At 44.4% G+C, this 20,144-nt stretch overlaps 1 protein-coding gene across 1 annotated transcript in view; it reads left to right on the forward strand.

The window, feature by feature from the left end:
* Positions 1-54: 54 nt before the first annotated feature.
* The window catches only part of TMCC1 (transmembrane and coiled-coil domain family 1), a 58,102-nt gene continuing 38,012 nt past the window's right edge, over positions 55-20,144 (forward strand). Inside the window, exon 1 of the mRNA XM_054280917.1 lies at positions 55-2,639. Within this exon, the coding sequence (XP_054136892.1) occupies positions 2,094-2,639 (546 nt within the window). The 5' untranslated portion in view covers positions 55-2,093. The remainder of the gene's footprint in view (positions 2,640-20,144) is intronic.

Below are 20,144 nucleotides of genomic sequence, written 5' to 3' on the forward strand. Positions count from 1 at the left end.
ATTCCAGTTAGACTCAAGTGGTGTTCTTTAAGACCAGCAGCATTGCCAGTGATAATGTGAATAGAGAGCATGCAGGAGATCAAAGAGATCCTGGCTGGAGAGTTTACCCATCATCTTAGATAAGAGCTGCAGTTCTTCAGTGAGTCCTGACTGAAAATAAATGCTGAGTGAATTAGCTAAAATGGAAAAGGCAGTTATGGGTCAGCTGTCCGGTTTGTATTTTATGTGCCAAATAGTTTTGGGACTCTTGCTTTTTTAGATGGTGAGTTTTGTTCACTGAGCCATTTGGTCTGTTGGTTTTTGCAATTTTTTGTCCCAAAACATAAATTGAGTACAGTCTAACTTTCTGCAAAACCTGTTGCCTGAAGGGGAAAAAAAAGATTAAGAAAGAGGAAGCCCAAAAGCCAAAGCACACTACTAGACAGAAAGGCACTTTAATTCATTTAAGATAGTGTTAAGTATGTAGGTATGTTGTTTTCTTCTGCCACACAATTGCTGCATGAATGTGGGTAAATGTATGTTTCTTGGATGTAGTTTATTCCTTTGTGTTTAATGTGTTATTGATTAAACTGGCCAGTATATCTACACTCAATGCTTATAGCATCTTCAAAGCACAGAGGTAAAATCCTGCATGATTCCAGTGTTCTGCTTTCTGTAAGTACTGAGTTTCTTCTTGCCTCCAACTAATAGCAGTGACACTTGAAAAAAAGAAAGAGAGAGGCAGCTCTTCTGATATTTTTGGATGGCAATTTGAAAAGCATTTTGGAATATCTGTTTAACCCATTGTGTTAGGTTTCAGATACACAGAATCTAGAGCACTCCAGTTGTAAACTCCAGTGCATTCTGTTTCTGCAGCTGTTCTTGCATAGAAATGAACACTCTCAAATCCCAAATATGCTGAGTTTCAAATAATTCTTTTCTAAAGCACTGACTGCTTTCTGCCAAGATTGAGGTAGACCTTTGTGAGCTGATTTCTATATTTATAGAAGCCTAATCAAAGTTTTCTCTTGCAGAAAACAATGGTCAGCTTCTGAGCATGTGATCTCATGGTGCTGATGTAAAACCCTTGCAGTTACTGTATCCTTCCTTTCTTCCTCCCTTTCTTCCCCATATCTTTGCTGACCTTCTCCCATAGTTGTTGCTATGAGCAAGTGCTGAGCTGCGCTGTTGTATAATCCAGTCCTGCCTCAGCCCAGGGAATGACTCGGGTTGAGATCTCTAAGAACAGCAGTTCCTGTGACAGAGGCTGAACTGCACATACCTGGTGCTGATCCCTTGCGGATTTGGTTGCTTAATCTACTTTTCAAAATGCATTCTTGTTTCCTGTGAGAGCTGTGGAACAAGACTATGCCAACTGAAAGCATTTCACTTGCCTGTTCTTGCTTGAAGATAGATTTTCACATCAAGTTTCCAGTGCCATCAGTGGATGCTGGCTGTAATAAGCCATTTCTCACTATGTGGAAATGAATAACTTATTTGGAAATGTTCTGGTTTTTTGCATGTATTAAATACTGTTAAGTTAGGGCCTTAGTATCAGATCTTTGTCAAAGAGCAAAATTAATTCTGCCTAAGTGACTTAACATGCTTTTCAGAAATTTAGCCTCATGTTAGATGTTATTATGGGCTTGTTCTTAATAAACAAAACCCCACTGGTTTCTTCTTGCTTCTCCCCTTTTTGAACAGCATTTGTACCTTTCTTGCTTTCCTACATCCTTTGTGCTGGACTTCTCCCCCCAGGCAATGAATGACTTGTCTCACACAAGCTTTGGCTTCTGCGTACAGCCTAGATGCAACTAATGCCACGTGGAGGGGTGCTCCAAGGACTGCTACATTTTATTTTGTTAATGGCATGTTTTGCACATTGGATTTTTAACCCACACTTGCTGCATGGATGTATAATAATGACTACTCTTTTGTTTAACATTAGATAAGCATGAGATCACCGTGGCACAGCTGCATGTATAGTCACTCTTGAAGCAATTACACACCTAATTGGCTGGCAATCTTGGCATTCTCAAAATAAACACAAGCCTTTTAAAGAAAGGGGACGTATTTATGTATGAATAGTCAAATAAACTTGTTGGGTGTCATCAATGGAGCCGTCTGGCACTGAACAGTTGTCTGATGACCCTGATCCTGGAGGCAAATCCCAAGATCAAGAAACCAAAAAACAACATGAATCAGAGCAAAAATTATCCAAAATAACGCATAATGCTTTGGAGAACATTAATGTCATTGGTCAAGGCTTGAAGCACCTGTTCCAGCATCAGCGCAGGAGGTCGTCTGTTTCTCCACATGATGTCCAGCAAGCTCAGGCTGAGCTGGAGCCTGACCTGGATTTGGAAAGCCAGAGCGTCTGTGCTGAAATTGATGGTGTCTCCACCCACCCCACAGCTCTGAACCGGGTGCTTCAGCAGATCAGAGTGCCACCCAAAATGAAGAGAGGGACCAGCCTGCACAGCAGGTGGGGCAAGGGAGATGCCCCGAAAGGAAGCCCGCAGATCAACCGAAGGTCTGCTCAGGATATTCAGTCGGGTCGGCCCAGATCATCATCCACTACAGATGCTCCCACAAACTTGTCTGTGATGGAGATTGCTTCTTCTATCTATGTAGGTGGAGAAGAGGCCACAGCAGCAGCAGTAAGTTACTCAGATTTACCTTTGATCTTTATCATCTCCTTGTATGTTTTCTTAAGCCCTTTGAAATCTTGTTTTGAAAAGCAGGCTTCTTTCAGCAAATTCAAATGGTGCTGTGTTCAAAAGCTTCTTCAGTGGTGAAGCAAAGAGCTTAAAAGATGCAAGCATTAGTCATTTTCTCACATGGCAGGTGGCTGATTTTACATGTATTTGATCATTGAAATGAGAGCTACATTTGAAATATATTAGGTTGTTTGGATGGCACACCTCTGTCAAACAAGGAGGGATAGGCTGAGCAGCAGCCAGAGTGGTCCTTCTTAGCAACTGTTAGCTAGTTCCTGCAAGAAAACCTTCCATTTACCTAGATGACTTTTTAAATTCCTCTCTTATTTTCTTTTGTATTTTATAAAAGTAAAGAGTTCTAGTGTGAGTGGATGGTGTTGTTGGTCTTTTAGGCTGTGAGAGGCTCTGGGAACATGGGCTGCAGCCTGCGCTACTGTCCAGCCCCTCAGTGCTGGGTTGCTTGTCTGTAGTTTAGATCATCCTGGCTGCTCTGCTGCTGAGGGATCACTGCTGTCTCCTTCAGTTTGTCCTGCCTGTGTGGGAAAAGCAGTGATGAAATGACAGTCTCCGTTCTGTGACACGTTCTTGCAAAGTTTGCCTATCAGCCTATTGATGATATCAAGAAGCAAACAGCATGTCTGACCATTTCTCCCCTTTCCCAGATCAATTTAGTTGAAGCATTCGTGAAGTTTGATTGGTTTTTTTTGTTTGTTTGTTTGCTTTTTGGAAGACTAGCTTTCTGATTAGCTAATTTTAGTTTGCTGAGGAAACTGGTTCAGAGAGTCCTCTGAAAAACAGCCCTTAATAACAAAGGGGTCTATGTGTTTCCTCTTGCAAGGAGTCTGCCTGGAGCTGTATCTGAAGCTTTTGCCTCTTGCTGACTGTTACAACAACAGAGATAGTACTGAAGTAGTTGTGAAAAGCATGCACTCTCCTGGGCTGGTTAACTTTGCAGTTAGTCAAGCCATTAAAAGTTGAGAGAAAGAGACCTCATAACAGCTTCGGGTTTACTTGCATATTGCCTCTCTCTTCATTGTGAGTGAACTCAGGATCTTTGTTTCAGGAGAATTTTAGGGAAATTTGTTAGTTTTTTGAGTTTGTACCCAAATCCAGCAACAGAAGTTTATAAAGCAAGGTCTGATTTGTTGATTTCAAACTGTCATCCCTTTACTTCATGTATGAGCAGGGAGATTGAACAGGCCGAAGCATATTAGGTAAGTAATGTGGGAATATGGGGAAAGGCCTTTTCTCCCAACTGTGCAGCTTTGTCTGATGAAATGTTTGCCTGGATTGGTGGTTTCCAAAGCAGAATGTGGGTAGGACAGTCCACTGGAGTGTAGGAAGGAAATATTTTTTGGTTTGTTTTTATATTTATTTTCCTTTATAGTTTGTGTTTCTATGTATGTTTTAAAATAAGCATATTATAATAGTTGAGTGGTAGATATACATAGTTTATAAATAAGCATACATGTATTGGGAGTCCATGCTCAAACATTTTGTACTGATTGAGTGTGCAAAATTTGGAAACCACTGGGGTCACGTGGCAGGAGTGACAGGAAAAATGAAGATTGTTAATCTGATAGCATTTTGCTACAGCATCTTGCAGGTGTGAGAACAGGTTTAGGAGTCACTTTTTGGCATATAAGGCCTTGTGATTAGGCGAAGCAACCACTTTGACCCTGCAGCTGCCGCTCCTCTGGAGCAGCATATCGTTCCTGGCCTGCCAGGCCGTCGCCCCCGGCGCCATCCTTGGTGCTGCTGGCTGTGGCCTGAGGGAGAGCGGCTGCACAGGCTTTTGAGAGAGGGGGACTGGAGTCTGACAGAGGAAAACTGAATGAGAGGGGAAAGGCCACCTTTGGGGACTAAACCATGGGAGACCTCTGTGATCAGGTGACCCTTGGTAGAGCTTGGTGAATTTCTAGCTGCTTTATAATATTTGCACCATCTTATGACAGACAATAACAATGTATACTGTAGGTCTAAAGTGACACGGCCAAGGAAATACTGCTATGGAGAATGAGACATAAAATGAGAGGGCGATGCGAGTGTCAATCCCTTGTACTGGAATCATGTTGCATGTGCCTGTTTTTCTGTTACTACCTTTTGTCTTTAGCAGATAGTCTTTAGGAGAGGGAAGAAGGATGGGCGGGAGACTTGGACTCTTTCTTTTCCTGGGAAATTTTCGCAGGTCAGGGTGGTGTACCTCATTTACTCTCTTGAGAGCAGGTAACAGCACTATCTCACAGTGTGGCACAGAGGTTGGAAGAGTTATTTAGTAGTTTAGTGCCTCTCAAATGTGGGGATCTCTATTTTCTCATGCCTCCAAGAGCCAGAAAGGTCAAGACTGCTGCAGCATTGCTATGCAATCTGTATAATGTTGAGAGCTGTAAAAATCACATGAACTATGCTTGACTTAATTTGCACAGGAAACAAAAAGTGAAAATTGAAAAATAGAAATGTTGGGGTTTTTTTAGGGAGAACAGCAGAATGTTGTCTGATGTTCTGTGAAAGGCACTGTGTGTCTTTGCCATATTAACATAATATCTTGCTATTATTTCAGTCTGAGGCGTACTGTCTTGGCTATGGCATGTGTCTATACATACTAGGTTTAAAGTTTGTTGATGCCAGTTGAAGTTACAAATTAATGGGAGACAGCTTGCAGGTTGAATGCAGATGATTGTACAGCTTTAAATAATATATAGCAGCCTTTACTGAATTTTCAGTATAGAGATGCAATGCATTTGTAAATTAGCTCCATGTAAATTTTAAATCACTGATATAATTATTAGCAGAACTTCTTGGTTTGTCAAATCAGTAAAGCATAATGCAGTCATTTGGTAAATCACCCTTATAACAGATGTTAGTGCTGTTTTCATTGGAGAAGCCAGCTTAGCATTCAGGCTGCTGTGCTGCTGGAATTTATCACTATAAATTAATGAGTTGTTAAGTTGCAAAAACTAACTCTTCATTCAACAATTTGTATTGGAAAATTATTTACAACACACTTCAAATGAGAATCAGTAAAGAGCCAGGAAAAATCTGAAATCGTTGGAGCAAACTTAAAGTTTGCTGTAAATTCAAACTTTAAACACTGTCTTTAAGTTATGAGGTATTGAAGTTGTTTCACACAGTATTAGTTTAACCCTAAGTTCTCCTATTTTATTTAGCCTCTCACTGAGACTAGATTACATAATGAAGCTTAAGAAATAGAAATAAATTTTTTGAAGTGTCTGGCAGATAATGCTCACTCATCAGGGTTGAGAGTCCTCTGGACCCCCAGGTTCTACCAAGTGTGTATGGATTATCTCTGCATCTAACTTTCACTTAACTTTTTTTGTTGGTTTGTACTCACTTTCTCAACACTTTGCCTATTTGTCTCCTTCAGCTTTTTGTGATGTTATCTTTTAAATAAATTTTTGACCTTTTCCTTTTAATAAAGCCACAGCAATTTCACTTCCTTGGTTTTGGTGTTTGCTGTTGACAGTGATGCTACATTGACTCACCTTCCCTCAGCAGAGAGTATTTCCTTCAAAATTATTTAAGAATTTCATAAATCCATCTATAATTAGAAAAATGTCACTGAGCTACAGCATTGATCCATCTGTTGTGAACATATGGGCTATACAAGCTACAAGGAACAGAGAAACAACTCATAGAATGGAAAAGTTGTGATTTAATTATGACAAGAACTATGAAACATAGGATTTGCTTTTGTGGTTGGTGGTGAAATTGTCAGTGCTTCTTACTGGAACGACAGGAGCGTTACCTGTTGCAGAACTGTTTTGCAGGCATGGATGAGCAGGAGCCCACGTGCTTCAGTCTTGCTTACTACTGAAACTTAAAGACCTGTTAAACACATCTGGGCTATTTCCATATCTACCATGTTTTGTGGATTCGAGCCCTGAGCATCATCCTTCTGTGCAAGGCTGCACAGTGATTAGAGTTTATGCTTAACATTGCCTACATAAATGCTGTGTTGAACTTGGCTAAAGCTTGTGATTTATTTTCTTGTTGGGTTGGTCCTGCTCAATGCTGTTACATTTCCTTTTTAGCAGTAGTGCTATGTCTGAACACAGATACTTTTCTTTTGGAAAAGGAAAGAACCCTTATCAGCTTGGCCGTGTCCACGAGGTAAATTGCAAAAGTGCAAAAGGAAATTTTGTAATTAAATTCCGTGGTATACTAAGACACTCAGGCGCCCGTCATGCGGCAGCTGTGGAAGGGCAGGGCTCAGAGCAGGGAAGCTCTAGGAGCTGAGTTTTCCAGCCAGCTCCCCAGAGTCCCCTTTTTCCTGAGTCGCATGCAGAGTACTGTGTGCGAGGAGAAGATGTGTGCAAGATATGGTATTGATATTAGTTTGTCTTGGACTTTTTGAACTTCTGAAAGCTCCTATCGCATTACTGTTTTTCCACCCCTTTTTTTCCTGGTGTCTTTGTTCCAGCTATATGAACCAGATGGAAGTCATCTTTCTTCATGTGCTGGGCACCATTTTGTCATTTATGTTGCATTTTTAAAAATAGGTGTAGCCAATGTGTGTCTTTCACTCCTGATCCTCAGTTTCTGGCATGTGAGATGTCTTCTTAGGCCTCACACTTCCTTTTTCAGGAGCTTCCTCTTTCCCCAGCCTGCTTATTTCACATGGCAGGGTCAGTTTCCAGCTGTCTCCTGATTAGATACACCTACACTTTCCTTTTCATGTCTATAACCCCATTACAGACACACTCACACAACCTCCCCCACTAAAAACTGTGCCAGAAAGCTTAGGAGGGTGATGTCCTCAAAATGTTGTATTGTTAACTGAAGTGGGGGGTTGGGTTGCTTAGGTGTTGGTGTTTCTTTCCCCTACCAATGTTTTATGTGTGGATGCTGCAAAGTTTTGGAGAGAGGAGTCTTTATTTCTCGTCAGTTCTGCAAAGCCCCTGGGCCAAGGTTAGAGCCGGGGTGCTGGGGCCAGATTGCAGTGTTACTGCATCGGCACTGGGGCTCACAGAGGCAACAGAGCTGCCTGCTCAGGCTGTTCAGAGAGCTTAGAGGTTCTCTTACCACACAACAGAAGCATAATACAATCTGCTTTAAGCACTGGTTTATGTGAAGAACGAGGTTAAGCCTGGAGCAACTGTCAGAGTTTAGCAAGGGCTGTGATAGTGCCTTTCAGGTAAAGGTGGAAAACTCTGGTGGTGTTGTAACTTTGCCTGTAAATAGGTTGACCTTATGTTTGTATGGTTCTTCAGAATAATAAGTTTTGGATGAGCCTAATGCTGTGGTGCTGAGGTCTTCCACTCTCATTGAAGGAATGAAGGACATTGAGTATTTTGTAGTGTAAAGGAGAATAAATTCTTAATAATCCTCTGCACACAAAATGTTTTCAGTTCACACGATTGTTACATTCTCTGTTTTCTTAGTTTGTTGTTGAAATAGAAGGGCAAATGTTATCCCAAAACAACAGATCAGATTTTTCTGAATACCTCATTTACATATATTTGCATGCGCAATAATCCTGCCACATGTTGTTAGGCTTTGTATAGAAGCTGAGAAATGAGATTGTCATAGCATTGAAAGTGTAATAATTAAAATCTTGCTGAGATACTTCACTTGGGCTTTTATTTCAAGCAGTCTAAATATTTTTGCATAGATCTTTTCTTGTAGAGGCAACCCACTGAGTTGAGAAAATCGGGATTGTGGTTGTTTGAAAATGGCTGAGCCTGCACGGATCTCATTTGGGTCTCATGTACTTACAGAGCTTTTTGTGAGGTAATTAATTACGTGTCAAGACCAGAACAATATTGATGTTTGAGAGATATGAAATTATTGGTACTTTGGTGAGCAGTTGTGTCCACATGAACTTTTATCCATGCATGTGACCCACATGCATGGGTCAGCACCTGGCCTTGTGGAACCTCACTGTGATTTTTACCATGGAGATCCCTGTATGGCTTGCTGTCACCTGGGCATGACACCAGTGCTGGTGTTGGAGTGTGGCTGTAGTGAGGTCAGGTTATTCAGTCTGGATTCTGGACAGGCAATTGGTTTGGAATGTTTGGTGGAAGCCCTTGGCTGACACCTTCTGGCATCACTGAGAAGATAGACCAGCTTGGATTAATTTAGTATGAAGCCATTTGGTGGATTTGCAGCTTTTTGCCTCCATAGGCCCAGACATTTTCTGGTTGCCATTTGTTTGTCTTAGGGCTGCAGGAATGATGAGAGAAAGGATTTACTGTCCTGCAGTGGGATTCTCATAGACCCGCTTTTCAAGACTCCACTCGTTTCAGTCCTACTATATCCTGGCAGAACTTCACATGTCCTCATCCACTTGTCAGTTTTGACAATAAGTTTTCATAAATATTTAAAATGTCTTTGGTTTTGGTTATCAACATAAATCTATATTCTGTTAATGTCCACATTTTAGAAAATTACTGCATATACTTTCGGCATAAGTTTACAGTCTTCAACTTGCAGCTGCATCAATAATTTTCCAGCTAAAGTAGATCCTATGGGTATCACAAACCTACCAGCAATAAGCTTGCTTTTCTTAATTACTTACAGTGACTCCTTCCAAGTGTTCACACTGGTCTGCACACTGCATGATAGAATAAACAAGACAGCAAGGAGCCATCCGTTCAGTATATGTAGCACAGTTGTGAAAGAATGAACAGTTTCTCTCCAACTGTAAATAGTCTTAGTGGTAACTTATTTGCCAGGTATTTTTTGCAAATTCTTCTGTCCTAAACACCATGCAATACACCTAGGAGAACCACCTGTGAAAAGGGAGAAGATAAGAGTTTTTTATAACATTAAAACCATGTGGAAAATCTACTGTGGCTGTGAACAGTATGTCCTGGATCTCTAAAAGATGACTTTGGCTTTAACCCATTTCCCCAAAGAACAAGCAATCTTAGCACCATACTCTAGTGTTGGCTCTCCAGTTCAGCTTGCATTGGTGGTGTGCATTTGGTAATTTTTTTTTTTTTGTAACTGATGGAAGTAAAATATTTGTAGTTTTGGTCGTAAGGGACTGGAAATGCTAAAAATTATTTCACTTTCAGCCTCTGCAGCTGAATCATGCTCAGCCAGCACCAACTTGCGCAGTTCCTGTGAAGGGAGAACTTGTACTCTTTTGGGAGGGTGAAGCAGGGGCTACCCTGACAGCCAGGTGTACACAAACCTCGCTAGACAGTGCACAAAGAGCATTTCAGGACAGCAGGAGTTTATCTCTTTGTTAAAAGGGGCCCTGTACACCCCTGGAGCTGCAGATCCGGGCTCCCAGCGTATCCGAACAGGGTTGTGTCACTGTGTCCGGGGCAGCTCTGGCTGCCGTGTGCCTGTGCCGCTCTGCTCCCAGTGGGAAAGTCAGCCCAGCGTTTGTGCAGGATGATAGGGTTGCACTGTTTGTGTCTTGCAGCAAGATAAGATACTGGCAGTTCACTGGGGTGGCTTAATTGCAAGTTGAGACAGGTCAGGAGTAGGCTGAGGGTTATTTCACAAGCTCAGAAATTAGTCTTCAGTTGCTTAATTGCCCCAGAAGCCCGTTCTGCAGCTGGCACTGTTTTCCCTCTCTGGGAGCAGTGACCTTTGTGCAGCAGAGAGGGGCATTAGGCTCAAAGTCTTGTGGGCAAAGGATACACACACACACACACACACACACACACACACACTCTCTCTATGGGAAGAGCCAAGAGTTTTAGTATAACTGAAATCTGAAGGGTCTCATCATTATTAGTCCAGATCTAATTTTTGCAGAAGGAAAAGTATTATTGGTATTAAAATGTTATGCACACACTTGTTATTTTATAATCTCTCCCCTCAGTTTACAGTCACCCCTCCAGTGTTCCTCAGGTCCTACAGTTGGTGATGTTGTTCTGGGCAGGGTGGAGGTGTTATCACCTCGAGTTGTCAACAACTAGTGTCCTTCACTGGAAGGTTACTTGGTTGCTCAATTATAAGGCTAAAAATGTAACCTTCTCTAGGCAGTGCTGTTAAAACTCAGTGCTGCATCTTCTGCTGACGTGTTCAGCCTTGATAGAGCCAGCTCTGGAGACAGGTGCATGCTGCAGCAGGTAGCAGAGCCACTGCAGATGTGTCATCGATGTTTTTGACTGGTCTGCATCTTCCACGGTAGAATACCATCCAACATCATCCCCAAATCTCTCTTAGGACTGGGGTCAATTTCAGTAAAATCATGATTTTGAGCCATTGGGAAAGGAGCTGCACCATCTTTATCCCCGTGGTTTTTAACTGCAGGGATGTCACCAAAGTGACAAATGCTTTGTTTGCCTCTTATTCACTGTACCAACACTGCCTATGATAGTTACGGTGCTAGTATCAAATTTCATGGCAAGTCCAAAACATTTTAAGTAATTTCTGTTTGTAGATTTGACTGTGATATATTGTGACGATGTTCACAGGGGTTCTTGGATAAGGGAAGAGACGAGGATCTGACTCTATGTTTCAGAAGGCTTGATTTATTATTTTATGATATATATTACATTAAAACTATACTAAAAGAATAGAAGAAAAGATTTCATCAGGGCTGTGATTGGCCATTAATTATAAACATTTGACATGGGCTAATCTAAGATCCACCTGTTGCATTCCACAGCAGCAGATAATCAATGTTTACATTTTGTTCCTGAGGTCTCTCAGCTTCTCAGGAGGAAAAATATTAAAGAAAGGATTTTTCATAAAAGATGTCTGCGACAATATATATCTTATTTGTCATCCTTTTTGCAAACTTGTCATGAGTGCTTTCTGAAGCAGTTATGTAGAAATTCTAAGTGTAATTTAGTTGGAAATTAATGTTAAAATAATAAAACCTGGGCTTTTGCTTTGCAGTGGCCCGCCCATGTAGGAAGTGGGCGGCAGAGAGGAGAGATGTTGAGTGGTACCATGACACTCTGCCAGGGTGTTAGGATTAGGCAGGGTTGTGGCACCACTGGGTGTGTTTATCTGCCTTGTGCAGTTTGCAGGTGGAAGTCCTGAATAAAAGAGCTAATCTAATCTCCCAGTTCCAAATGGTGTGCAGGAAGGAAGGACATTTTACTGGGGCATGTTCAAATATTTTACAACTATGGGAATGCTGTGACTTTCCTGGTGAGAAGTGGAAATCTGCTGTACTCGAGCAGCAAACCGGTGCTGGCCAGGAACAGAAATATGGTCCCTGAAAAAACAAAAGTAATTTTTACTCTAAGCAGCGCAATGCTATGCCCATGTCCCACTTTCTGTGAGCGCTGAATGTGGCAGGACAGGTGAGTCTTACCCAAAGTAAGACTGCCTAACCTAAAGCAGACACGGAGGCCTGGGTTAGCAGTGTTCGGGACTGAGAGAGGCAAAGTCGTGCTGATGGTGGCTGCAGCCTGTGCTGCAGTGGGGGACATAGGCTTCTTTTTCCTCTCAATCAGCCTAATTTGTGAACTTGTTGAGAATTTCCTTAGGACTACACGGCATGTTTTAAGTTTGTGAGTTTCTGGTGATTTTTAAATGCGAAGGGTTTTGATATACCCCGAATATGGAAGTGTTCGTGGTAGGTTAGATGAGGCTTGGAGCAACCTGTGCTAGTGGAAGGTATCCCTGCCCACAGCAACAGGGTGGAAGGAGATGGTGTGTGCAATGCCCCGCCGGTCAGTGGCAGGAAGAGGTGCTGGGCCGTTCTGGCGGCGGTGCAGGTGTGGCGGTAGCGCGGTGCTGTGCCGCCGGTGCGGCGGTAGCGCGGTGCGGGTGCGGCGGTAGCGCGGTGCTGTGCCGCAGATGCGGCGGTAGCGCGGTGCGGGTGCGGCGGTAGCGCGGTGCTGTGCCGCCGGTGCGGCGGTAGCGCGGTGCGGGTGCGGCGGTAGCGCGGTGCTGTGCCGCCGGTGCGGCGGTAGCGCGGTGCGGGTGCGGCGGTAGCGCGGTGCTGTGCCGCAGCTGCGGCGGCTCCTGCCCCTGCCCCTACCCGGGCGCTCGGGCCGCACAGCGGCGCTCCGGCCCGCAGGGGGCGCCGCGGGGCCGCGCCGTGCAGCGGCCGCGTCTGATAACGCGGGGGGGACTCAGAGTGACCTACAGCAGCCATACCTGCTGCGTGCGGAGACCTGCGGCTCACCGCCTGCATCCAGAGCGCTGAGGCGTCTTTAAGTGTTTCATTTTGAAATACATATAAAATAATGGGTTTATCGAAAGGGTTTATCCTGAGAACGTGTAGGTTTCAAAATATGAAGTTTTAGTCTTCCAAACCTTCTGCAATAAGAAAATGTCTCTCCTGTTGGTTATCTCAAAAAGTCCCTCTGTAAGAGGTTATCAGGAAGATCCCTTCCTCTTCATTTACATGTGTCAAGCATTGATGTAGCCTTCATACATACATATTTCTTCTAGCTTTATATGGTTCTAAAAGATAATTTTTTAAAAAACTGCTAAAAACTCTGTATTTGATATACAAGTAAAAAGCTGTAGAAGATCTCTGTGAGAGGGATATTAAAACCAGTAATTATCTTCTTTACTGAGCATTTTAGAAAACAAAATTATTTACACGATATTTTTTACCAAAGATTAATTCCAATTGTGTTTTGTGTTCTCATGAAGGGGTATCAGGCAGAGGCACTAGTTCATTATGTCAAGTTCATTTTAAATTTGAAAATAAAATTTTGTGCCTTTTGCTGAAATCTTGCTTTTTCTCCATTATGTTCCTGGATAAAAACAGAAGAATTCACCAATTGAGCTATTGCACAGGAAATAATTGCTGTAGGAAGGTAATATTAGAAAAAAAAGTGACGATAGCCCAGCAACAGGGGACTAAGGCACATGTTCCGAGCAGGAGCCATTAATTAACTGTGAAGATCATAAGCATCAGTTTGGAAATGCTGAATGTGAGGCCTTGGCACCAGAGACAAAGGAGAATGTTACTACCATCAATTCTGCTAATCTGGCAGTCCCATCTCGGTCTGATGTGGATTATTTCCCAGCCAAGCTGGCTCCATTCCTTATCTGTATCTCTGTGACCCAGACTCTGAGCCACAGGAGCCTGTTGGGGAAGGGAGAGCTGAGTGTCTGTGCAGGAAATGAGGCACTCTGTGTCCCAGGTGCAGGACAGTGGGCACCCAGCCCTGCGGTGAGAGGTGATCACCCAGAGCCGTTCGGGGTGTATCTGCTGCCAGGCAGCATGGAAGCAGCGAGGTTTGGGGGCAGCAGATAAGGTGCCCAGCTGGCTGTCCAGGCTCCAGGGTTTTACTCCAGTGCTATGGTGGACTCCCACACTGCATCACTGACTGACTGCGTATGTGCACACACTCACACTCTCTTACACTCACGCTCTCATTCTCATCTCACACACACTTGTCCTTTTGGTCTCTGCCGCAGTAGGCACGTGAGCTTTCCCGGGCACACAGCTGTTCAAGGTGTTGGTATGGATTTTCTGAAGTAGGAATTGAACAGTGTGCATGAGGCTTCTGAATATAGCCAAACTGCAGAACAAGAAGTACTGACCCAGTTCAGGGAGAGGAGGATGCAGCTGCTAGATGCAGAATCCCCATAGCATCTGGTGTCTTCTCTGCCAGTACAAGGAAGTGCTTCTAGTGTCCCAGTCCTTTTTGTTTTCTGTACTGTCAGCTCTCCATGGTCATCACAAAACTGAGGCCTGGTAACTGGGTAATGTACATTCAGTATATTCCAAAAAAAGGAGGGCATTATGAAAAGGAGTCCAAGTTCTGTCAGAGAATACTTTCCCTGTACAGAACATGTCTGCTTTCAATACCCCTGAGTTACCTCTGGCTGGGCAGAATGCTACTGAATCCTGCTCTCATTTCATAGCTGGGCTTTCGGTGCTGAAGAGTGCATCTATAGATGTTACTTTTGAATAACAGTTATAAAATAAACACCCCTGTTTAATCTTCTTTTAACTTTCCCTTCAAGGTCTATTTAAGGAACCATACTGACTGTTCTCATAACCTTCCATGGCCCAACTGCAAATGTCTCTTCTATCTCTAGTGTCCAGATCACCTGATGACCTTAAAAATAGGCTAGAAACATTTTCCTTAAGAAGGCAAATGTTCTGGCCTAATATACCTTCCTTTTTCTACAAGACTGTACAATCATGCATGGTAGTAATCTGTACTTACCTAGTACCTGCCATTGGGAGGGGTTTCGTATGGAGTCCATGCACAGCTGACTCCTAACAGCCAGGTGCACACCATGACCATACATGCTGTGCTGTCTGGAGCCCCAGATTTGTCTTAGCTGAAGCATGCAATGGGATCCCTTTTAGCCACTGTGCCAGTATTTGGTACCCAGTGAAGCTAAGGTCTGAGGAGAGTGCTAGTGAGCAGCACAGTCCTGGATAATCCAGCACTGATACTGAGTCAAGACTCATCAGGGACATGCTCTGGCATGGGAGCTGTTCCTTATCCAGTAGTTTTGCTGATAGTTACTGAGAAACTATTTTTCTGTGTAGGTAAGACCATGTACTGGAGTGATCAAGCCATGGCCATTTCAGTGTAGTGCACAAAGGAAGCCTTTCTATTGCATGCAGGAGGCAATTACAAAATGAGTTGGAAATAAAATCCTAAGAAGTCCAAAACTAAAATGGTGAGACGGGACTACTTCAGAAACAGAATTGTTCCCAGATATTTTGAGCTCCTCATTGTGTTTGGGGTTTTTGGTTTACCTCCTTCGTGTGTGAACATCCTGGCAGCTGCCCGAGCCCATGGGTTGAGAGCGGGCTCCCTCTGCACAGCACCGGCTGGCACTGTGTCTGTCCTGCCTGCTGGACTCCTGCAGCCCCTCGGAGCATTGCTGCAAAGCGAGGTTAGAGCCATGCAATCCCCTGTTCTGCAAGATTGTGCTGTCCCCCTCACTCACCAGTGCTGTGAGCGGAGGAAGAACACTTTCAGGATCCGAAAGCCACTCTTGTCACGGCATTTGAAGAACTGCAAGTGTACCTATTTTATCACACATCTTTATTGCATATTTATGGCGGGGAGGGAGAAATACTTTCTTGAATTATTTTCTAGTGATTGCAACGGGGTCCTCTGTGCTGATTCCCGGGGCGGAGTCGACACTCCCGTGCCACTGTGCGAATGCAGCAGGAGCTGCGCGGGGGCCGCGTCCGGTGTGGCTCGGCGGGAGCGCTGGGACGGGCTCGCCCTTCAGGGGGACCCCGGGGCGGGCGCGGCGCTCGCCCGAGCCCCGCAGGGCCGGGCCGGGGCGGTGCCGGGGCGGTGCCGGGGCGGTGCCGGGGCGGTGCCGGGGCGGTACCGGGGCGGTACCGGGTGTGTCTGTGCCCGCCCCCCGCAGCGGCAGGCGGGAGCGCCGCGCCCCGCACTGCCCTGCCCGCTCCTGTCCCTTCCTGTGCGGCCCGGCCCGGCCCGGCGCCGGGCTCCTCGGGGCAGCGCTGCGCCAGGACGCGGCGCCAGTCCCGGCGCCCGAGGATGCGCAGCCCCCGCTGAGCGCCGCCGGCTGCCGCCCCTCGCCCGCCGCGCCCCGCGCTGCCCGGCCCCGCGCTGGACCATGGTGCAGCGCTTCAGCCTGCGCAGGCAGCTCTCGAAGGTGGGTGCGAGCCGCGGGTCCCCGCAGAGCCGCGCCCGGGCGAGGAGCCCCTCCGCCTTTGTTGGCGCCGGCGCGGACACAAAGGCTCGGGCGGGCGGGGGTCCGCCGGGGCCGCTGGTACCGCAGCGGTGCCGGCTGCGGGGTCAGCGCAGCCCCCGCGCTGGGCCGGGGGTACGCGAGAGGGGGCAGCGGAACTAACGGGCGTGCCCGAGAGGCGCCTGTGAGAGCGCTCGCACGTGTGCTTTGTCCTGGGCAGAAGGTCCTTAGCGGTGTGAGCCTCCCAGCGACATACCTGCAGGGACGGGGGGCACGCCCTGCCCTGTGCAGGCTCAGTAACCCTCGCTGGCAACACGGGGCTTCAGAACAAAGGAGCTGCCGTGTATAGCTTTTGCTGCTTATTAATTGAAAGTGTTCGAATTCGTTTCAGGAATCTGCTTTAAGAGAGAGAATAGTTAATCCAAGTAGTCTTGCAGATTGTCACTGAATCCAATGCATGTAGTTGCAAAAGCATTTGGAAAAATCCATCCGTGAATAAAAGTGAGTCTGTGTAGAACGCTGCATGTATGAACCGTTCTAGAGCTGCCAGCACAGCCCTGTTTGTACACCCTTCCCAATGAGCAGAATTTACTCTGGACATAGGAGTTACAGTATTGGACTCTTAGAAGGCAAGCTGAACTTTCACTTTACATTTAAGCTGTTCTTCTCCATCCCTCCCACTACCTTTTGTGTATTTGTAAAGGTTTTAAAATGCAGTCATCAGAATTCTAAAATGCTGTCATCAGCATTTAAAATGGGTCAGAATTCGCATCCTGCAAACTGTCTTGGGAAATGCTACAGCTTTGCAATAATGTGGTATCTTTCTAATTAATTTGTAATTTTTTTACTACCTCCTCATCTTGCTGTGGCCATTTCAGGGAAAAGTGAAACTTGCATCTTCTAAGGGTTTGCCTTTTTACGTGTCAAGCTGTGTCCGCAAGCAGTAGAAGTCTCCACAGACACTTTGGAGTTTAATCTTCCCCTCAAAAGAGACTTGATCTAGTTAGTAATGAACTTTGTATCTAAGTTTTATTTATGTAGGGCAGCCAAAATAGTTTAAAATGAACTCATTTGGATAACTCCATTTTAATCCTTGTTTTTCTAGGTGAGCAGGGTGATTTGGAAAAATGTTTTCACTGATTTTTCACCAGTTTGTTTTTCTGGCTCTGTCCATTTTTGTGTTGTCTGACACAATTGTGTCTCGCACTGCATTAGCTCTGATTGTGTCAAACCTACTTTATACAATTGTCTGTCCCTGATATACTCTTGACTTCTCTGTTTTAATTGTAAAAGTTGCGCAGCTCTTACAGTATAGTGAACTGAAGGAGAAAATGAGAGCTTGGTCTGCGTTTACCGAAACAAAAAGCATAGTTGTGTGAACAATTGGAAGAGATTATGTTTATCTCAGTTTGGATGTAGGATGAGAACTGCATCTCCCTGTCTCCTCACTGTGCCTTAGATGGGACTAGGAAGTCCCTGTGTGTTGGACACCTTGGCGGAAGAGAGGCAAATGGTGCTAAAACCATCTTTTGTCTGCTGGAAGGAAAGCATAGAAAATATGTATGATTTTGCTGATACCTTTATCAGCTGAAATGCAATCACTGCCAGACTGTATAAAAATAAACTGTAACTTTATTAGTATTTATTCAGTGAAATCCTCGATTCTTTTATGGATGGTGACTTACACTTCAGAGTTGGCAAATCCTTTTGTAGGACCTGGAGCACCTGCTCCCAGGGTGTGTCTGCTTCTTGTGTGAAATTGGGCATTATTATGTGGTGTGCGTGTGTTATGCAGCTGCAAGGTCAAAATTGCAGTTTCTAACCACTTTTAATGGTAGACGCTTCAAATAGAATGTGCAGATTTGAGAGCTGCAAACTGAAAATGCTGCCACCGGTGCTTATAAAACTTGAGCAAAGCAAAAACAGGACTTCATGCAGGAAGGAGAAATATGGCCTCATGATCCAGGCTTTAATCTCCAAGATCTGGTTTTCTACGGGGCTATTTGCAGTGAATGACTTCCATCAAATCATTTCAGTTTTCCCAGTCTCCATCTTCCACCTATGAATGAGGTTAATGCCTTTCTCTTATTTTCATAATGGCTATCCAGTTTTAAAATATTGTTCTGGAAAGGGCTGTATAAGCACTTAACTGTATCTTAATTTATGAAATGTTTGCATTTGATAACCAATGTCCCCTGGCCAAATTTGCTTTGTTCACTTTGTTATCTTCTGGTTCTGTGGGAGGTCTCCATGCCTTTTTTCTTTTCTTTTCTTTTTTCCTTTTTTTCTTCTTTTTTATGTTTTCCCTTCCTCCTTAAGTATCCAAGGTATTTTGAGAGTATTTTGGTTCAAACTGCTCTCTATCTTGTACTCCTTGGAGGCCCTGCAGTTACTGTCACCCAAGTTCCCAAGAAGTGCAGTTGCTGATGTGTTGCATTTGGAGAAATCCCTCACTGTTGGGGTGGTAGTACAAAACTGTATCTAGCTGTTACACAACTTGAATTTTTTCAGGTGTTTTAGATGGGTTTATGAAAAGAGAATAATGGAGACAAATTGTACTCTATTGGAGGATGTTTTCCTAAGTTGTCATGACTCCCCTTTTTTGAAAGGTACTCCTTTCCTGGGAAAGATTCCAGTGAGAGAAGTAGTTAAGTTCAATTTAAAGAAAGAAAAAGCCAAAAGAAGTAATTTTTGTGAACTGTGATTGATACTCCATTCATTTATCCAGCACATTAAAATATTAATAATTTCAGGCCAAACTCTTTTGCTGCCAAGTGCAATCTGGATTTATCAGCATCTGAACTGTCTCTGTGTTGCCACTGGTGTGCGTGGAGCTTATTTATGGGAGAGGAACTTCAGTGTTTTATGTTGAAATAGCGTCGGAATAGCTGAGCTAAAAGAAGCTTGCCTGTGTGAAAGTGACAGGGGGTGGCTGTGTTTGACAGCCCAGGCTGCATTTATCTTTGTCACTGACACAGGTAAAAAAACTTCTTCCTGCAGTGCTGCCCCACCTTCCTCAGGTCTCTTAGCTCTTGAGTTGCCTGTGGTGTCGGGCAGATACCGCAGGATAGAATGTGCCTGTTCACTACCAAGTAATAGCTCCTGCGGAGTTCTCGGTAAAACTGTCCTTGGAGAGATATCTGGTGTAGCTTGCCTACACTTAATAATGAGGAAAAGTTAGAAGTAAGAGGAAGATTTGGAAATTTTATGCATCAACATGATTTTCATGTTTTACAGAGCAGCAGGCATGCAGTTTGCCTGTGGCTCTTCAAATTTGCCCCGCTTGTGAAACTGGAATGGCATTGTTGTACCCGTGGCTGAGCAAGGCCAGTGGGGTAGTTAGATCTAATGAGATCATCTGAGCTACAAGGACATATTTGTTACCACATTGGTAGGTCAGTGGATTACCTTTAAATTAACCTTTTTCTCTTGATAGATGTGATGCAACTTACTGCTGAGGGCGTCTGATAGAATGTTGCTCACTCTCACTGCAGCCTTTGTAGTGTGCTGCAATTCTGTCCCAGGCACACCTCACCATAACTCAGGTGTGTGCCCTTGCTTGGGTCGTGCAGGGGATGAACTTCTCCCAGTCAGTGCAAGGGCAGTTATTCAGAATTTTCCTGTTGCTTCTAAGGAAAAGGTAGCATTAGGTTGGCTTGTGTTGGCCATTTGAGTGCCCTGTTATATACAAGCCAACAAGGCATTGCAGTGTATTGTTCCTCACATTACTTGGGTTTGAATCTGTTCTTGCAGATATTTTGCATGGTGTACAGGGCAAAAGGCTTGTCTACAGAAAGCTGAGAGGTGGCAATGTGCAAACAGGGTCTCTAAGCATTGCTGGCTGTGCTGGTTTGGAATGAGTGACTAGAAATGCTGTGAACTTTTCTAGGTATAATGGGTTCT

Source organism: Melozone crissalis, unplaced genomic scaffold (assembly GCF_028551555.1).
Source record: "Melozone crissalis strain CALT ecotype California unplaced genomic scaffold, PUWL_Pcris_2 ptg000029l_1, whole genome shotgun sequence".
Taxonomy (NCBI): domain Eukaryota; kingdom Metazoa; phylum Chordata; class Aves; order Passeriformes; family Passerellidae; genus Melozone; species Melozone crissalis.